Source organism: Balaenoptera musculus, chromosome X (assembly GCF_009873245.2).
Source record: "Balaenoptera musculus isolate JJ_BM4_2016_0621 chromosome X, mBalMus1.pri.v3, whole genome shotgun sequence".
In the NCBI taxonomy this organism is placed as follows: domain Eukaryota; kingdom Metazoa; phylum Chordata; class Mammalia; order Artiodactyla; family Balaenopteridae; genus Balaenoptera; species Balaenoptera musculus.
This window is the reverse complement of record NC_045806.1, coordinates 42,369,313-42,386,599: the sequence shown is the minus strand read 5'-3', so window position 1 is coordinate 42,386,599 and position 17,287 is coordinate 42,369,313. Positions and strand designations below refer to the sequence as shown.

Below are 17,287 nucleotides of genomic sequence, written 5' to 3'. Positions count from 1 at the left end.
TGCTATGAGCAGAACAGACTAGTAAGCAGAGGCAGAGGCAAGGAGAGCAGCAGTCCAGGCTAGAGGTGATGGAGACTCAGATCAGAGTGGTAGGAGTGAGGCCGGGAAGACAGGTAGGGTTTAGTGAGAGGGAAGAGGAGGGTGAGTGCTCCTAATGGCAGCAACCACCCAGACAATGGCATGGTGGCAGAAAATCGGTATGGTGTGTGTCCATCAGTGACAATCTGTGGTGTGTCTAGAGCGAATATAAAGAATTGAGGGAGTGATGATGGGAGGTGATAACAGGAGAGGTGAGGGATGTGTCCACAGAAGTAACCAAGTCTGTCTTTCATACCCATGGACCCTACTTTTCACCTCTTCGTTCACAATTTTTTGGCAATGCTTGTTTGGGTCCTAGTTCTCCTATAGCCCCACACCAGAGAGACTCTTTCAACTGAACTGTTCTCATCAGCCTTCAGACATCCTCTGGTATCTTTCATCTTAAAAAGACCTTCACTTCACTCTCCATCCTGTTCCAGCTTTGGCCTCCTTTCTCTAATTTTCCCTCCTCTCAGAGCCTTCCGCATCTCAGTTGATCACAGTTCCATCCATCCTTCCTCTTCAAAATACATCCAGAATATGACCACTTCTCACCATCACCACTACCACTTCTCTGGTCTGAGCCACCAGCATCTCTCATCTGGACTATTGCAGTAACTTCCTCACTCGTCCCCCTGTGGCTGCCACCCTATCGTGGCTCCTGCCCAGCTCTCCTGATTAATCCCTTACCACCCCTCTTTGCCTCCACATCTGTTTCAGTCAGATTGACTTTCACAATTCTCTCCACACATAGAAGATCTTGTCCTGCCTCAGGGCCTTTGCTCTTACTGTTCTCTTTGGAGGACTCTTATCTTCAGGGTTCCCTCTGTCTCTCCTTCTGGTCTCTGCTCAAATATCAACTCAGTGACACTCCTTTCTTCAGCCCTCTGCATCCCCTTAACCTGCTTTATTTTTCTTCATATGACTTATCACTACCTGGCATATCATGTTTTATGAATTTTATTTATTCTGTCTCCACAACTAGAATGTAAGCCACACAAAGGGCAGGAGTTTTTGTCTATTTTGTTCACTGTTTTATCCCCAGCACCTAGAACAGTAGCTGGCACAGAATAGGTGCTTTATGAAGATTTGTCCAAGGACTGAACATGGAGGAATAAAGTGAGGGATGGCAAGAAGAAATAAAAATTCACCCTTGAGCTGACTGGAAAAGAAGTCTCGAGGGTCACCCAGTGGGTGATAGCAAGTACACTTCAGAGGGCCCACTGTAAGCCAAGCCTGACCGTCCTTCCTCTGCCTAAACCCATAGGTGCCGGAGGAGGCTGATTATGAGGCAGTCCCTGTAGAGGCCTACGGGCTGGCCATGCTGCGGGGCATGGGCTGGAAACCTGGCGAGGGCATCGGCCGTACCTTCAATCAGTGAGTTTCTAGGGTAGGGGCAGGGGACAGCAGACGGGCCAGGGAACAGACCCCCATGGTTACCGCCCACCTAGAACCATCCAGGCAGGGAGAGGGCACATTACCACCCTATGTATTTCAGTAGCCCCTTCCACTACTGTTTAAGCCTCCTATTTGCCCTTTGAAACTCCATTAAGAGATCCTATTATGTAAAGATTGCCTCTCTGGGCATCAGCTTCCTCATCTGAAAAATGGGGATAATAACAGTACTGACTTCCCAGGGCTGTTGTGAGAGTTAAGTGAAATGATACACATAAAGCACTTACAGCAGGCCCTGGCCCCAGATAAGCATAGGCTAAACACTTGCTATTATCATGATCATACAGATTACAATCCGTTCTCCACAGTTCTAAACTCTAAAGAATTCTGAAAACCAAACTTTTTTTTTTTTCATAAACTATTTGGCAGCCAAATGTGAACTGAATTGACATTGAGCTTTTTACAATCTGTTTCTCTTGCTTGGTATGAATAGTCATGGTTTCCCCTGTAGAAAAATTAGTATATTTGGTTGTTGGGATCTGCCTCATATCCCACTGTAAATACTGTGTCATAGACGTTATACACCATAGGTTATTAGGTTGAACCAAATAAAATTGCCATTTCTGCAGGTCAGAAATAGTCCCTAATATGAGATTGGGAAGGATACTCTCAAACATATCGATAGGTTGGGATTTGGGTGGTGGTTGGGGGTAGGGGTGGGGAACGGAGCACTGAAGACCGATGCATCCCCCCAACAAGCCCATATTCTGTGTTCCCTGCAGAGTGGTGAAGCCCCGTGTCAACTCACTGAGGCCCAGGGGGTTAGGGCTGGGCGCCAACCTGACTGAGGTCCAGGCCCTGGCCCCCACCGGCCCCCACCACCTGCTGAGGCCAGATGAGGAGCCAGAGAAGGATAAGGAAGACCAGCCTCAAGGACTGGCGCCTGGAGGAGCTGTGGCGGTCCTTTCTGGCCCTCACCGAGGCCTCTATGGGAAGGTAAGGAACCAAGATGTGCCTGGAGCCCAAGACAGGCAGCAGGGAAAATTGACATGAGGGTCAGAGGGAGGCAGAATTGGGTTTGGGGTATAAAGGCCGGAAGTCCTTGTCTTTCAGGACTGCCTGGCCTGCCGCCTCATTCAGTAACTCAGGACTACTTGCTGGGCCTTTCTGAGCCTCAGTTTTCAACTAAAAGGGAGAGAATGCCATATGCCACAAGTCCCTGAGGATTACATACTTAAAGTGTATCCAAGCCCCACAGTCTGCTGGGAGAGGCACAGGGGTCAGGCCTATTAGAGGTAAGGGTGGACAGCGTGGTCCTAGGAACGTGGGTCAGGTCCACTCACTTCTTCCCCCCCAACACTTTAGGTGGAAGGCCTCGATCCTGACAATGCTCGGGCCATGGTCCGTCTGGCTGTGGGGAGCCGCATGGTGACAGTTAGTGAGTACTGCCTGCGGCCTGTCTCCCAGCAGGAGTTTGACAAGAACTCCTTGGATCCGAGTGAGTGAGCCTCTTAACCTAGCTGGGGGAGTTGGAGAAGTATTCTTGGGGCGGGGGGTTAGATCTGCAGAGGGGCAGCACAGTGGTCTGCCTGGCAAGGATGACTTCTGGTCAGAGTTAAGAGGTAAGAATGAACATAGTGGTTTATTCAGTTTGATTGAAGAGAGGTTGATCTAGTACCCTTGGGTCTTTAGCCTCTTTCTGAGGAGGAAGGAACAAGTGTGGAAACCAGTTCCTACCCTTGGGATGTCTTTGTCTCTTTGGGGTGGTGAACCTCTCTTTTGCTAGGGACTGAGAGCAGCTAGGACTAGGGCATGATGGGGAGAAAGGCATTCTAGGCACATCAGTAGGATGGATCAGTTTGGCACGTAGAAGATGGGAGCCGACAGCCCTCCAGGACTCCCTAGCCCGCCCTAGGCAGTTGACTCAGGAAAGTGCCGACAGGACGGGCTGGGGTGGTTGAGCAAGGCTTCCTGAAGGAGGCCGAGACAGCTGAAAGGAAGGGGAGAGCATTCTAATAGCCCAGGCAAAGGCTTGTTGGTGAGACGGGCACTTTGGCAGATGGGAGGTGGCCTGAGGCTGAGGTGTGGCCTGGAAGGGAAGAGAGGGAGACATTGAGGTTGTTTCCTGGTTCTCTCCACACCCCCTTGAACAGGCCAGGTGAGCAAAACTTCCCCAAGGCAACAGAACGGAACAACCTCGTCACGGAAGGCCCTTCAGCATCAGGACCTCCACGTCCGGCAGGAGGACTCAGCGAGGAAGCGGAAACACCATCCAGACCGGTGGGACTCTGAGCATCTCAGATGGGGGTAGGGGACAGGGCTGTGGGGAGGCTCCAGCAGTCAGAGAAGGCTTCTAGGGCAAGGCACGTGCCTAGAAGGAACTAGGAATGGCATTATGAGTGGGTTTTAAGACATCGGCGAAGGTGGGATGACCAGAATGTGCCTCTGATAAGGAACTAAGCCTGGTGTTGGCCCCGCTCCACAGACAGGATGCGCCTGCAGCCAAGAGTGAGAAAGCAGCTCCCAGGAGTCAGCACTGGCTGCACAGGGACCTGCGTGTGCGGTTTGTGGACAAGCTGCACAAGGGTGGCCAGTATTACAACACCAAGGTGAGAGCCCCGCACCTGGGTCCGCTTCCTCCCCAGGGACTGGGCCCACTTAGCTCTCTAACATTCTCATGTCCCCTGACCCTTTCCCCAGATGACAATCGAAGATGTCCTGAGCCCAGATACCTGTGTGTGTCGGACAGATGAAGGCCAGGTCCTGGAAGGTGAGTCTGAGGGACGGCCATTGGGTCGTTATCATCCTGGAGGCTGACTGAGACGGCTGTCTTGGGCCAAGAGCCTGGCCCAGGCAAAGGCGGGAGGTTGGACAGAGTTAAGTTTTTTGCAAGGCCCAGCATCCGCTAACATATCATTAGACGCTTCCATGATGGTGAATATCTGGGCCCCACTTTCCTCTTCTGCAAAATTAGCATGGAGATAACCTATTTCTCCCTCTTATAACTGGTGCCTTGTAGGGATGTGTGTAAGCTCCCCGTGCAGGGCAGGGCATACAACGTGCCCACAATAAATGGTGTCTGTTATCACCCCCACCCATCATCATCATACATAAATGCTTCCTTTATTACAACTATTGCCAGGAACTGCTCCTTAGGTTTCCTCCTCTGTGAAATGGATGTGGGGGCCTCGCATCTGTCAACAGGCACAGAGTGGCAGCAGGGAATACAGGAAAGGCCCTTCTGACAGGACCCTGACTGGGCTGGCTCTTGCTGCGGGCCTCACTCCCCTCTCCTTATCCACAGGCCTGAGGGAAGACATGCTGGAGACCCTGGTCCCCAAGGTCCAGGGCAAGCGGGTGATGGTGGTTCTGGGACCATGGGCTGGAAGGGTGAGTCCAAGACCTGGGAATGGGCGCAGGAGCACTCAGGGAATGTCCCTGAGTCTGGGTTGGCCTTGCTGACTCCACCCGCCCCTACTCTAGGTGGGCCGCCTGCTGGACCGGGACAGAGAGCAGAGCCGGGCTCTTGTGCAGCTGCAGAGAGAGAGTCAGGTGGTGGAGCTTCACTATGATGCCATCTGCCAGTACGTGGGCCCCAGCGACTCGGAGGACTGACCTGTGGACACACTCCCATCCCCCAGGTTGTTACCAATCCCGTACAGTGTGAAAAGCCTGCCTTTACGAAGGTGGGGGGGGGGTCATGGTTCCGCCCTCCACTTGCAGTGCAGCCCTGGGACAGGATGGACCAGAAGGGAGGCTAGAAACAAACCCAGTGTTTACCAGAAGTTAGTATATAATAAAAACCAGTTCAAATGCTTTGTAACACGAAGAGATCATAAATGGTGTGCTGAGCTGTGAGTGCAGATGGGAGCCGCGCTGATTGAGGTGGGAACCAGTCTTTTCAGCCCCACCGCCCAGCTTGGGCTGCTCACCAAGTGGAAGGATCCGTCCGCTCCCGAGCTCACTATCAGAGTCCAGAAGCTATGAACACTGTCCCCGAGCAGAGACTAGGGATTCTGGAACACCACATCTCTGGACAACTTTCTGAGCAAGAATCTAGCAGGCTCTGCTTTTACTTTTGGTCCAGAGCAGATGCCCAGAGGATATCTTGAGCCTGTGACAGGAGTCAAGTGGAAGGGAGGCTTCTCCCCACCAATGGGACGTGTTAGCACTACTTTCCAGAGGAGCCAGTTAATCTCGGGGCCCCCGTTTTAGTCCCAAAACTTTGAAGGTGAAAAAGTTTTGTCTATCTCGGGTAGAATCTCTCTGGTTGCTCCAGGTAACTGGATTCTCAAAAAGGTTATCCTTTTTCCATTAAAGGGTTCCAGAGAATCCTTTTTCCTGTTTAATGGCCTAACATACAAAATCAACAAGAAAAAAAAAATCAGGGGAAGTCGGAACTTTAGGCACAAGTGTTTCTAAATCATCCCCAGTCACTAAGTCATTGATGTAATTAATGGTATTTGAGTTAGATCTAGGCTTCTGCTATAAACTCCTGATGCTTCAGAACACAGCACAGCTGTGGAGAATTTAAACCCTTCCCCCTCAAGCAGGATAATAAAGGTGAGCTTCTGTCCTTGCCAAGCAGAGGCAGACTACCCTTTTGAGCCAAAATGAGCAGGTATAGAAAGACAGTGAGTTGGCCAGATCAGTGTGCCCAGTAAGGTAAGGGATGATTAGAAAACCTTCCAGTATAGTAACCCCAATATGAGGGACACTTACACAGACCGATTTACTTCTTTTTTATCGTCCCTGCTTAATTCCAGAACTCTGTTTTCAAGATTAGCCAAACAGGGTTGTTAAGGCAGATACCAGAGAACAAACCCCCACCCCCAGTTGCTCGTTCTCGAGTCGTCATCGTGATTGCACACGCTGCCCTGGAATTCCAGGCTGAGTTGTATTTTTAGTCTTGGGAAGGGTTAGGGGACTTCCCTGGTGGTCCAGTGGGTAGGACTCCACGCTCCCAGTGCAGGAGGCCCATGTTGGATCCCTGGTCGGGGAACTAGATCCCACATGAGTGCCACAACTAAGAAGCCCGCATGCCACAACTAAAAGATCCCACATGGGGCTTCCCTGGTGGTGCAGTGGTTAAGAATCCGCTTGCCAATGCAGGGGACATGGGCTCGAGCCCTGCTCCGGGAAGATCCCACATGCCGCGGAGCAACTAAGCCCGTGCGCCACAACTACTGAGCCTGCGCTCTAGAGCCCGCGAGCCACAACTACTGAAGCCCGCGCGCCTAGAGCCCGTGCTCTGCAACAAGAGAAGCCACCCAATGAGAACCCACACACCGCAACGAAGAGTAGCCCCCGCTCGCTGCAACTAGAGAAAAGCCCACGCGCAGCAACAAAGACCTAACGCAGCCAAAAATAAAAATAAATAAATAAATTTATAAAAAAAAAAAAAATCCCATGTGCCGCAACTAAAGACCTGGCGTGAGCCAAAAATAAATAAATAGGGCTTCCCTGGTGGCGCAGTGGTTAAGAATCCACCTGCCAATGCAGGGGACACGGGTTCGAGCCCTGGTCCGGGAAGATCCCACATGCTGCAGAGCAAATAAGCCCGTGCGCCACAACTACTGAGCCTGTGTTCTAGAGCCCGCGTGCCACAACTACTGAAGCCCACGTGCCTAGAGGCCGTGCTCCACAACAAGAGAAGCCACCACAGTGAGAAGCTCACGCACCGCAATGAAGAGTAGCCCCCGCTCACCGCAACTAGAGGAAGCCCGCACACAGCAACGAAGACCCAACGCAGCCAAAAATAAAATAAATAAAATTTAAAAATAAATAAATAAATAAATATTTTTTAAAAAATCTTGGGAACGGTTGGGAGTTCTAGAGTTTCCCTATTTGGCACACCCAGAAATCAGTTTCCTATGCTGTTACGTGCTTCACCCAGTCAGGAAGGCCGCCTCCTTTCTCCAAATCATAATAAATCCATCTTGGTAATGCCCTTGAGAAGGACAGAAAGCTCCTCGGGGAATCGCCCTGGTCCCATGTGTCTGCCCTGCAATGTGGCATAACCTGGCAGTTTCAGACAAATCCCTCCATCTCCTCTGTGCGCCATGACACTTAAAACAGATCTTTCATCAGATCTGATTTCCTGGAGTTAATGTTTCTCCTGAGCCTGCCTTTGGAAATGGGGCCTGAAGTTCTTGCATACGGCCCTGTGTCCAGAAGGCCTAGCCCTCGGCAGAGCACCTGGTCCCCCCGGGGCAGATCATTGGGGCTTTACATGCTTCCCCTGAGAGGATCCCTCCTGATCCCTCAGTTTGAGGACAGGGCTCCTTACATTCCGGGAAGCGTAGACAATATCAGGAAGCTTTCCCAATCTGCCCCTTGTTCACTGTGTACAAATACCCTTTGAGTCTGTGCAGTTTTCTCGGCTGCTGTGCTTGCTGCCAGTGTTGCCCCTTCGGCAGTGGTTACTGCAACGACAGCTTCTGTGAGCCCATGAACTCTCCACAGACCACTCACAAGCCGGGGACCATGACCCGTACAATTTGTCCAGACTGGCTTCTTCCACATCACAGGGTCTGAGCAAGATGTGGGTGAAAAAGCATCTGCCTCTTCTGCCAAGTCTCCAAAAGTTTCCCTGGCAGAGTGCAACCTCTGTTAAAAAACTGTCCAGACACTGAACCAGGAATGTGTGGCAGCAGACTCAAGAAGCAGCTTCTCTGCCTTTTGAGAGAGAAGTGAATTATTTGGGTGATTGGGACTACTGCGTGGGGCTGAGTTTGGTGGCAGAAATATACAGGTAGGCCCTTCATTTCTGACGTTGCTTCCTCAGCCGGGGAATGCTCCCCTCCACTCCCACACTGGGGCCTCTTAATCTCTATGTTTGTAGCATCAAGCAGAGAGAGAAAGTATCCAGCAACTTGGAAAGCTACGTCCTCACCAGGTTACCCCTATTGCTCCAATTCATTCAGCAGGCATCTGTTGAACCCCTACTGTATGCCAGATACTATTCTGCATGCTAGGGATACAGTAAAGGGTAAATCATTCATTCAACAAGTATTGAGTCTCCATTCTATGCCAGGCATGATTCTAGCTACTGAAGATTTAAAAAACACCATGAACAAAACAAAGATCCTTGTCCTTGTGGAGCTGACATTCCAGTGGGGCTGAGAGACAATAAGCATAAGAAGTAAATTATCCAGTATGTTAGAAGATGCTAACAGCCATGGGGCTGGTGGTGGGGGGAGCAGGGAGAAAGTACAGCAGGGTAAAGGGGATCCAGAGTGGGCAGTATTCATAGGATGGCCAGGGAAGGCTTTACTACAAAGGTGACATTTGAGCAAATATATGAAGAAGTGAGGGAGAGTCATGCAGCTATCTGGAGAGTGGTCTGAGTCGGGAAACAGAAAGTGCAAAGGCCCTGTGGTGGCACCAATGCTGGTGTGTTTGAGGAATAGTGAAGCCAGTGTGGCTGCAGGGGAGTAAATGAGGGAGAGAGGACGTAGTAGGTCAGGTCCGAGAGGTACTATGGTGCTTTGAGGGCCACATGCAATGTTCTGACTGAGGTGACAGTCATAAGTCTTCATGCAGCCACTGCCAGAGACTGCCTGCTGATGCCACCCCCACCCCCACAGCCACATTAAATACAGCTGCCCCTCAAGTGCTTTGGTCAGTCTGGCTGACTTCCACTGTCGGGAAATGACTCTCCCACTGGCTGCCCAGTGGGGCTACTGGAACTTCCTGGAAGGCTTACTTCTCTGTCAGTGCCAGTGGGGTACTTTGAGGCATTGCCTCAAACTTGGGAAGCAACTTCCTTCCCAGGCCTCGGAGGCACCCTCAGCACCTGACTTCCACACCCCACCCCACCCCACCCCCGATCTTTAACCACTTCTCTGGAAGAGTTATTGTCTAAAAACAGACACCACCAGCTAAAGAGGAGAGGCACTAAATATATCCTGTTCCCCCACAGCACCTCAGAAGAGGACTAAATGCCACAACTCTGCTCACTAATCTTTTGGTAGTACTGATTTTCCTTATAACCTCATCTCATCCTTGTCTTCAAAAGTGCTTTAAGTCCTTGGGGAATTGCAAATTAAAAACAACAATGAAAAAAAAATAAAACAACGAGCTACCACTACACACCTATGAGAATGGCAAAAATCCAACACACTGACAATACCAAATACTGGTGAGGATGTGGAACAACAGGAACTTTCATTCATTGCTGGTAGGAATGCAAAATGGTACAGCCACTCTGGAAGACCATCTGGCCATTTCTTAAAAAACTAAACATACTCTTACCATATGATCCAGCAATCACGCTCCTTGATATTTACCCAAAGGAGCTGAAAACATATCCACACAAAAACGTGCACATGGATATTTATAGCAGCTTTTTTCATAAGTGCCAAAACTTGGAAGCAACCACAATTGTCCTTCAGTAGGTGAATGGATAAATAAACTGTGGTACATCCAGACAATAGAATATTATTCAGTGCTAAAAAGAAATGAGCTATATAGCCATGAAAGGAAACTTAAATGCATATTACTAAGTGAAAGAAATCAATATGAAAATGCTACATACTGAATGTTTCCAACAATATGACATTCATTCTGGAAAGGTCAATACTATGGAGACAGTAAAAAGTGGTTGCCAGGAGTTAGAGAGTAAGGGAGGGATGAATAGGCAGAGCACAGAGGATTTTACAGCAATGAAACTACTTTGTATGCTACTCTAATGGTCGACACGTGTCATACATTTGTGAAAACCCACAGAATGTGCAACACAAAGCGTGAACCCTAATGTAAACTAGGGACTTTTGGTGACAATGATGTACTATTGTCAATAAATGTAGGTTCATTGATTGTAAAAAATGTACCACCGTGGTGCGAGATGTCAATAGTGGGGGAAGATGTGCATGGAGGTAGGGGCAGGGGTGTATTTTCTACTCAGTTTTGCTATGAATCTAAAACTGCTCTAAAAAAATAAAGCTGATTCTTTTTAAAAAAAGCGCTTTTGGGCTTCCCTGGTGGCGGAGTGGTTGAGAATCTGCCTGCCAATGCAGAGGACACGGGTTCGAGCCCTGGTTTGGGAAGATCCCACATGCCGCGGAGCAGCTGGGCCCGTGAGCCACAATTAACTGAGCCTGCGCATCTGGAGCTTGTGCTCCAGAAAAAGCTTTTGACAAAATTCAACACCCATTTCTGATAAAAACTCTCCAGAAAGTGGGCATAGAGGGAACCTACCTCAACATAATAAAGGCCATATATGACAAACCCACAGCAAACATCATTCTCAGTGGTGAAAAACTGAAAGCATTTCCTCTAAGATCAGGAACGAGACAAGGATGTCCACTCTCACCACTATTATTCAACATAGTTCTGGAAGTCCTAGCCACGGCAATCAGAGAAGAAAAAGAAATAAAAGGAATACAAATTGGAAAAGAAGTAAAACTGTCACTGTTTGCAGATGACATGATACTATACATAGAGAATCCTAAAACTGCCACCAGAAAACTGCTAGAGCTAATTAATGAATATGGTAAAGTTGCAGGATACAAAATTAATGCACAGAAATCTCTTGCATTCCTATACACTAATGATGAAAAATCTGAAAGAGAAATTATGGAAACACTCCCATTTACCATTGCAACAAAAAGAATAAAATACCTAGGAATAAACCTACCTAGGGAGACAAAAGACCTGTATGCAGAAAACTATAAGACCCTGATGAAAGAAATTAAAGATGATACCAACAGATGGAGAGATATACCATGTTCTTGGATTGGAAGAATCAACATTGTGAAAATGAGTATACTACCCAAAGCAATCTACAGATTCAATGCAATCCCTATCAAATTACCAATGGCATTTTTTACGGAGCTAGAACAAATCATCTTAAAATTTGTATGGAGACACAAAAGACCCCGAATAGCCAAAGCAGTCTTGAGGGAAAAAAACGGAGCTGGAGGAATCAGACTCCCTGACTTCAGACTATACTACAAAGCTACAGTAATCAAGACAATATGGTACTGGCACAAAAACAGAAACATAGATCAATGGAACAAGATAGAAAGCCCAGAGATAAACCCACGTACCTATGGTCAACTAATCTATGACAAAGGAGGCAAAGATATACAATGGAGAAAAGACAGTCTCTTCAATAAGTGGTGCTGGGAAAACTGGACAGCTACATGTAAAAGAATGAAATTAGAATACTCCCTAACACCATACACAAAAATAAACTCAAAATGGATTAGAGACTGTCATACAGAGTGAAGTAAGTCAGAAAGAGAAAAACAAATATCGTATATTAATGCATGTATGTGGAACCTAGAAAAATGGTACAGATGAGCCAGTTTGCAGGGCAGAAGTTGAGACACAGATGTAGAGAATGGACATATGGACACCAAGGGGGGAAAACTGCGGTGGGGTGGGGATGGTGGTGTGCTGAATTGGGCGATTGGGATTGACATGTATACACTGATGTGTATAAAATTGATGCCTAATAAGAACCTGCAGTATAAAAAAACAAACAAAACAACTAATACTAAACTTTCATTGGGTTATTTGTATGGAAATATGTTAATATAAATGTTTCAGACATTACATGAAATTTCTAAAAATCTTATATTTGTATTTGTATGGAAATATGTATGGAAATATGTTAATATAAATGTTTTAGACATTACATGAAATTTCTAAAAATCTTAAAAAAAAAAAGCAGTTCTTATATATTCTAGATACAGATACTTTATCAGATACGTGCTTTGCAAGTATTTTCTCCCAGTCTGTGGCTTGTCTTTTCATTCTCTTAATGTCTTTTGAAAAGCAGAAATGTTCAATTTTGATGAAGTCAAATTTATGAATTTGTTCTTTCTGGATTGTCCTTTTGATGTCATATCTAAGAAATATTCGCCTAATCCAAGATCACAAAGGTTTTCTAGAAGTTTTATAGTTTTAGATTATATGTTTAGGTCTTTAATCTATTTTGAATTAATTTTTGTGTGTGGTGGGAGGTATGGATCCAGGCTCATTCTTTTGGGTATGGATATCCAACTGTTACAGCACCATTTGTTGAAGAGACTACCCTTCCTCCACTGCATTGCTTTCCGCTTTTTCAAAACTTAGTTATCCACCACAAAGAAAAGAAAAAGATCTGTTGTCCACATATTTTTGGATTGATTTCTGGACTCTGTTTTGTTCTATTGACATATTTGTCTATCTGTATGCCAGTATCATGCTGTATCGATAACTATAGCTTTATAATGATTCTTTTTTTAAAATTAATTAATTTATTTTTGGCTGCATTGGGTCTTTGTTGCTGCGCGCCGGCTATCTCTAGTTGCGGAGAGCAGGGGCTACTCTTCATTGCGGTGCGCGGGCTTCTCATCGTGGTGGCTTCCCTTGTTGCGAAGCATGGGCTCTAGGCGTGGGGGCTCAGTAGTTGTGGCTCGTGGGCTCTAGAGCGCACGCTCAATAGTTGTAGTGCACGGGCTTAGTTGCTCTGTGGCATGTGGGATCTTCCTGGCAGGGCTTGAACCTGTGTCTCCTGCATTGGCAGGTGGATTCTTAACCACTGCACCACCAGGGAAGTCCTATAATGATTCTTGAAATCAGGTAGGATCAGCCCTGCAACTTTGTTATGCTTTTGCTGAGTTGCTTTGGCTATTCTAGGTCTTTTACATTTCCATATGAATTTTAGAATTTTTTTGTCAATTTCTACTACAAAAGAGCCTACTGGGATTGGATCAAATCTATAGATCAATTTGGGAAGAACTAACATGTTAATAATATTTAGCCTTCCAACCCATGAACAAGGTCCATTTATACAGGTCTTCCTTAATTTGTCTCAGCAGTTCTTGTAGTCTTTGGTGTATAAGTTTTGTACTGAAGAAAAAAAGGATAAATCTTTTGTCAGATTTATCCCTAAGTATTTCATATTTCTTGATATTATTGTACATATTTTTTTTTAATTTTTGAATTTTATTTTATTTTTTTATACAGCAGGTCCTTATTAGTCATCAATTTTATACACATGACTGTATACATGTCAATCTCAGTCGCCCAATTCAGCACACCACCACCACTACCACCCCCCCACTGCTTTCCCCCCTTGGTGTCCATACGTTTGTTCTCTACATCTGTGTCTCAACTTCTGCCCTGCAAACCGGTTCATCTGTACCATTTTTCTAGGTTCCACATACATGTGTTAATAGACGATATTTGTTTTTCTCTTTCTGACTTACTTCACTCTGTATGACAGTCTCTAGATCCATCCACGCCTCAACAAATGACTCAGTTTCGTTCCTTTTTATGGCTGAGTAATATTCCATTGTATATATGTACCACTTCTTCTTTATCCATTCGTCTGTCGATGGGCATCCAGGTTGCTTCCATGACCTGGCTATTGTAAATAGTGCTGCAATGAACATTGGGGCGCATGTGTCTTTTTGAATTATGGTTTTCTCTGGGTATATGCACAGTAGTGGGATTGCTGGATCATATGGTAATTCTATTTTCAGTTTTTAAGGAACCTCCATACTGTTCTCCATAGTGACTGTATCAATTTACATTCCCACCAACAGTGCAAGAGGGTTCCCTTTTCTCCACACCCTCTCCAGCATTTGTTGTTTGTAGATTTTCTGATGATGCCCATTCTAACTGGTGTGAGGTGATACCTCATTATAGTTTTGATTTGCATTTCTCTAATAATTAGTGATGTTGAGCAGCTTTTCATTTGCTTCTTGGCCATCTGTATGTCTTCTTTAGAGAAATGTCTATTTAGGTCTTCTGCCCATTTTTGGATTGGGTTGTTTGTTTCTTTAATATTGAGCTGCATGAGCTGTTTATACATTTTGGAGATTAATCCTTTGTCCACTGATTCGTTTGCAAATATTTTCTCCCATTCTGAGGGTTGTCTTTTCATCTTTTTTTTTTTAAACATCTTTATTGGAGTATAATTGCTTTACAATGGTGTGTTAGTTTCTGCTTTATAACAAAGTGAATCAGTTATACATATACATATGTTCCCATATCTCTTCCCTCTTGCATCTCCCTCCCTCCCACCCTCCCTTGTCTTTTCATCTTGTTTATGGTTTCCTTTGCTGTGCAAAAGCTTTGAAGTTTCATTAGGTCCCATTTGTTTATTCTTGTTTTTATTTCCTTTACTCTAGGAGCTGGATCAAAAAAGATCTTGCTGTGATTTATGTCAAAGAGTGTTCTTCCTATGTTTTCCACTAAGAATTTTATAGTGTCCGGTCTTACATTTAGGTCTTGAATCCATTTTGAGTTTATTTTTGTGTATGGTGTTAGGGAGTGTTCTAATTTCATTCTTTTACATGTTGCTGTCCAGTTTTCCCACCACCACTTACTGAAGAGACTGTCTTTTCTCCATTGTATATCCTTGCCTCCTTTGTCATAGATTACTTGACCATAGGTGCATGGGTTTATCTCTGAGTTTTCTATCTTGTTCCATTGATCTATGTTTCTGTTTTTGCGCCAGTACCATATTGTCTTGATTACTGTAGCTTTGTAGTATAGTCTGAAGTCAGGGAGTCTGATTCCTCCAGCTCCGTTTTTTTTCGCTCAAGACTGCTTTGGCTGTTCGGGGTCTTTTGTGTCTCCATACAAATTTTAAGATTTTTTGTTCTAGTTCTGTAAAAAATGCCATTGGTAGTTTGATAGGAATTGCATTGAATCTGTAGATTGCTTTAGGTAGTATAGTCATTTTCACAGTACTGATTCTTCCAATCCAAGAACATGGTATATCTCTCCATCTGTTGGTATAATCTTTAATTTCTTTCATCAGTGTCTTATAGTTTTCTGCATACAGGTCTTTTGTATGTGTTGTTTGTATTCCTTTTATTTCTTCTTCTTCTCTGATTGCCGTGGCTAGGACTTCCAAAACTATTTTGAATAATAGTGGTGAGGGTGGACATCATTGTCTTGTTCCTGATCTTAGAGGAAATGCTTTCAGTTTTTCACCATTGAGAATGATGTTTGCTGTGGGTTTGTCGTATATGGCCTTTATTATGTTGAGGTAGGTTCCCTCTATGCCCACTTTCTGGAGAGTTTTTATCATAAATGGGTGTTGAATTTTGTCAAAAGGCTTTTTCTGCATCTACTGAGATGATCATATGGTTTTTATTCTTCAATTTGTTAATATGGTGTATCACATTGATTGATTTGCGTATATTGAAGAATCCTTGCATCCCTGGGATAAATCCCACTTGATCATGGTGTATGATCCTTTTAATGTGGTGTTGGATTCTGTTTGCTAGTATTTTGTTGAGAATTTTTGCATCTATATTCATCAGTGATATTGGTCTGTAATTTTCTTTTTTTGTAGTATCTTTGTCTGGTTTTGGTATCAGGGTGATGGTGGCCTCATAGAATGAGTTTGGGAGTGTTCCTTCCTCCACAATTTTTTGGAAGAGTTTGAGAAGGATGGGTCTTAGCTCTTCTCTAAATGTTTGATAGAATTCACATGTGAAGCCATCTCATCCTGGACTTTTGTTTGTTGGAAGATTTTTAAACACAGTTTCAATTTCATTACTTGTGATTGGTCTGTTGGTATTTTATATTTCTTTCTGGTTTAGCCTTGGAAGGTTATACCTTTCTAAGAATTTGTCCATTTCTTCCAGGTAGTCGATTTTATTGGCATAGAGTTGCTTGTAGTAGTCTCTTAGGATGCTTTGTATTTCTGCGGTGTCTGTTGTAACTTCTCCTTTTTCATTTCTGATTTTATTGATTTGAGTCCTCTCCCTCTTTTTCTTGATGAGTCTGGCTAATGGTTTATCAATTTTGTTTATCTTCTCAAAGAACCAGCTTTTAGTTTTATTGATCTTTGCTATTGTTTTCTTTGGTTCTATTTCATTTATTTCTGCTCTGATCTTTATGATTTCTTTCCTTCTGCTAACTTTGGGTTTTGTTTGTTCTTCTTTCTCCAGTTCCTTTAGGTGTAAGATTAGATTGTTTATTTGAGATTTTTCTTTTTTCTTGAGGTAGGCTTGTATAGCTGTAAACTTCCCTCTTAGAACTGCTTTTGCTGCATCCCATTGGTTTTGGATTGTCGTGTTTTCATTGTCATTTGTCTCTAGGTATTTTTTTATTTCCTGTTTGATTTCTTCAGTGATCTCTTGGTTATTTAGTAACGTATTGTTTAGCCTCCATGTGTTTTTGTTTCTTACATTTTTTTCCGTGTAATTCATTTCTAATCTCATAGCATTGTGGTCAGAAAAGATGCTTGATATGATTTCAACTTTCTTAAATTTACTGTGGCTTGATTTGTGACCCAAGATGTGATCTATCCTGGAGAATGTTCCGTGCGCACTTGAGAAGAAAGTGTAATCTGCTTTTTTGGATGGAATGTCCTATAAATATCAATTAAATCTATCTGATCTATTGTGTCATTTAAAGCTTCTGTTTCCTTCTTTATTTTCATTTTGGATGATCTGTCCATTGGTGTAAGTGAGGTGTTAAAATCCCCCACTATTATTGTGTTACTGTCGATTTCCTCTTTTATAGCTGTTAGCAGTTGCCTTATGTATTGAGGTGCTCCTATGTTGGGTGCATATATATTTATAATTTTTATATCTTCTTCTTGGATTGATCCCCTGATCATTATGTAGTCCTTCCTTGTCTCTTGTAACATTCTTTATTTTAAAGTCTATTTTATCTGATATGAGTATTGCTACTCCAGCTTTCTTTAGATTTCCATTTGCATGGAATATCTTTTTCCATCCCCTCACTTTCAGTCTGTATGTGTCCCTAGGTCTGAAGTGGGCCTCTTGTAGACAGCATATAGATGGGTCTTGTTTTTGTATCCATACAGCAAGCCTGTGTCTTTTGGTTGGAG

At 44.6% G+C, this 17,287-nt stretch overlaps 1 protein-coding gene across 5 annotated transcripts in view; it reads left to right on the top strand.

Annotated features, from left to right (window-relative positions):
- The window catches only part of GPKOW (G-patch domain and KOW motifs), a 33,050-nt gene extending 27,754 nt beyond the window's left edge, over positions 1-5,296 (top strand). For 4 of the 5 annotated variants that reach the window (XM_036839491.1, XM_036839493.1, XM_036839494.1 and 1 more), the window contains exons 5-12: positions 1,346-1,455; positions 2,256-2,469; positions 2,839-2,971; positions 3,627-3,753; positions 3,959-4,082; positions 4,174-4,243; positions 4,778-4,863; positions 4,957-5,296. In XM_036839491.1, the coding sequence (XP_036695386.1) occupies positions 1,346-1,455; positions 2,256-2,469; positions 2,839-2,971; positions 3,627-3,753; positions 3,959-4,082; positions 4,174-4,243; positions 4,778-4,863; positions 4,957-5,088 (996 nt within the window). In that variant the 3' untranslated portion in view covers positions 5,089-5,296. The remainder of the gene's footprint in view (positions 1-1,345; positions 1,456-2,255; positions 2,470-2,838; positions 2,972-3,626; positions 3,754-3,958; positions 4,083-4,173; positions 4,244-4,777; positions 4,864-4,956) is intronic. The other variant, XM_036839495.1, reaches the window with a different exon arrangement.
- Positions 5,297-17,287: the final 11,991 nt, after the last annotated feature.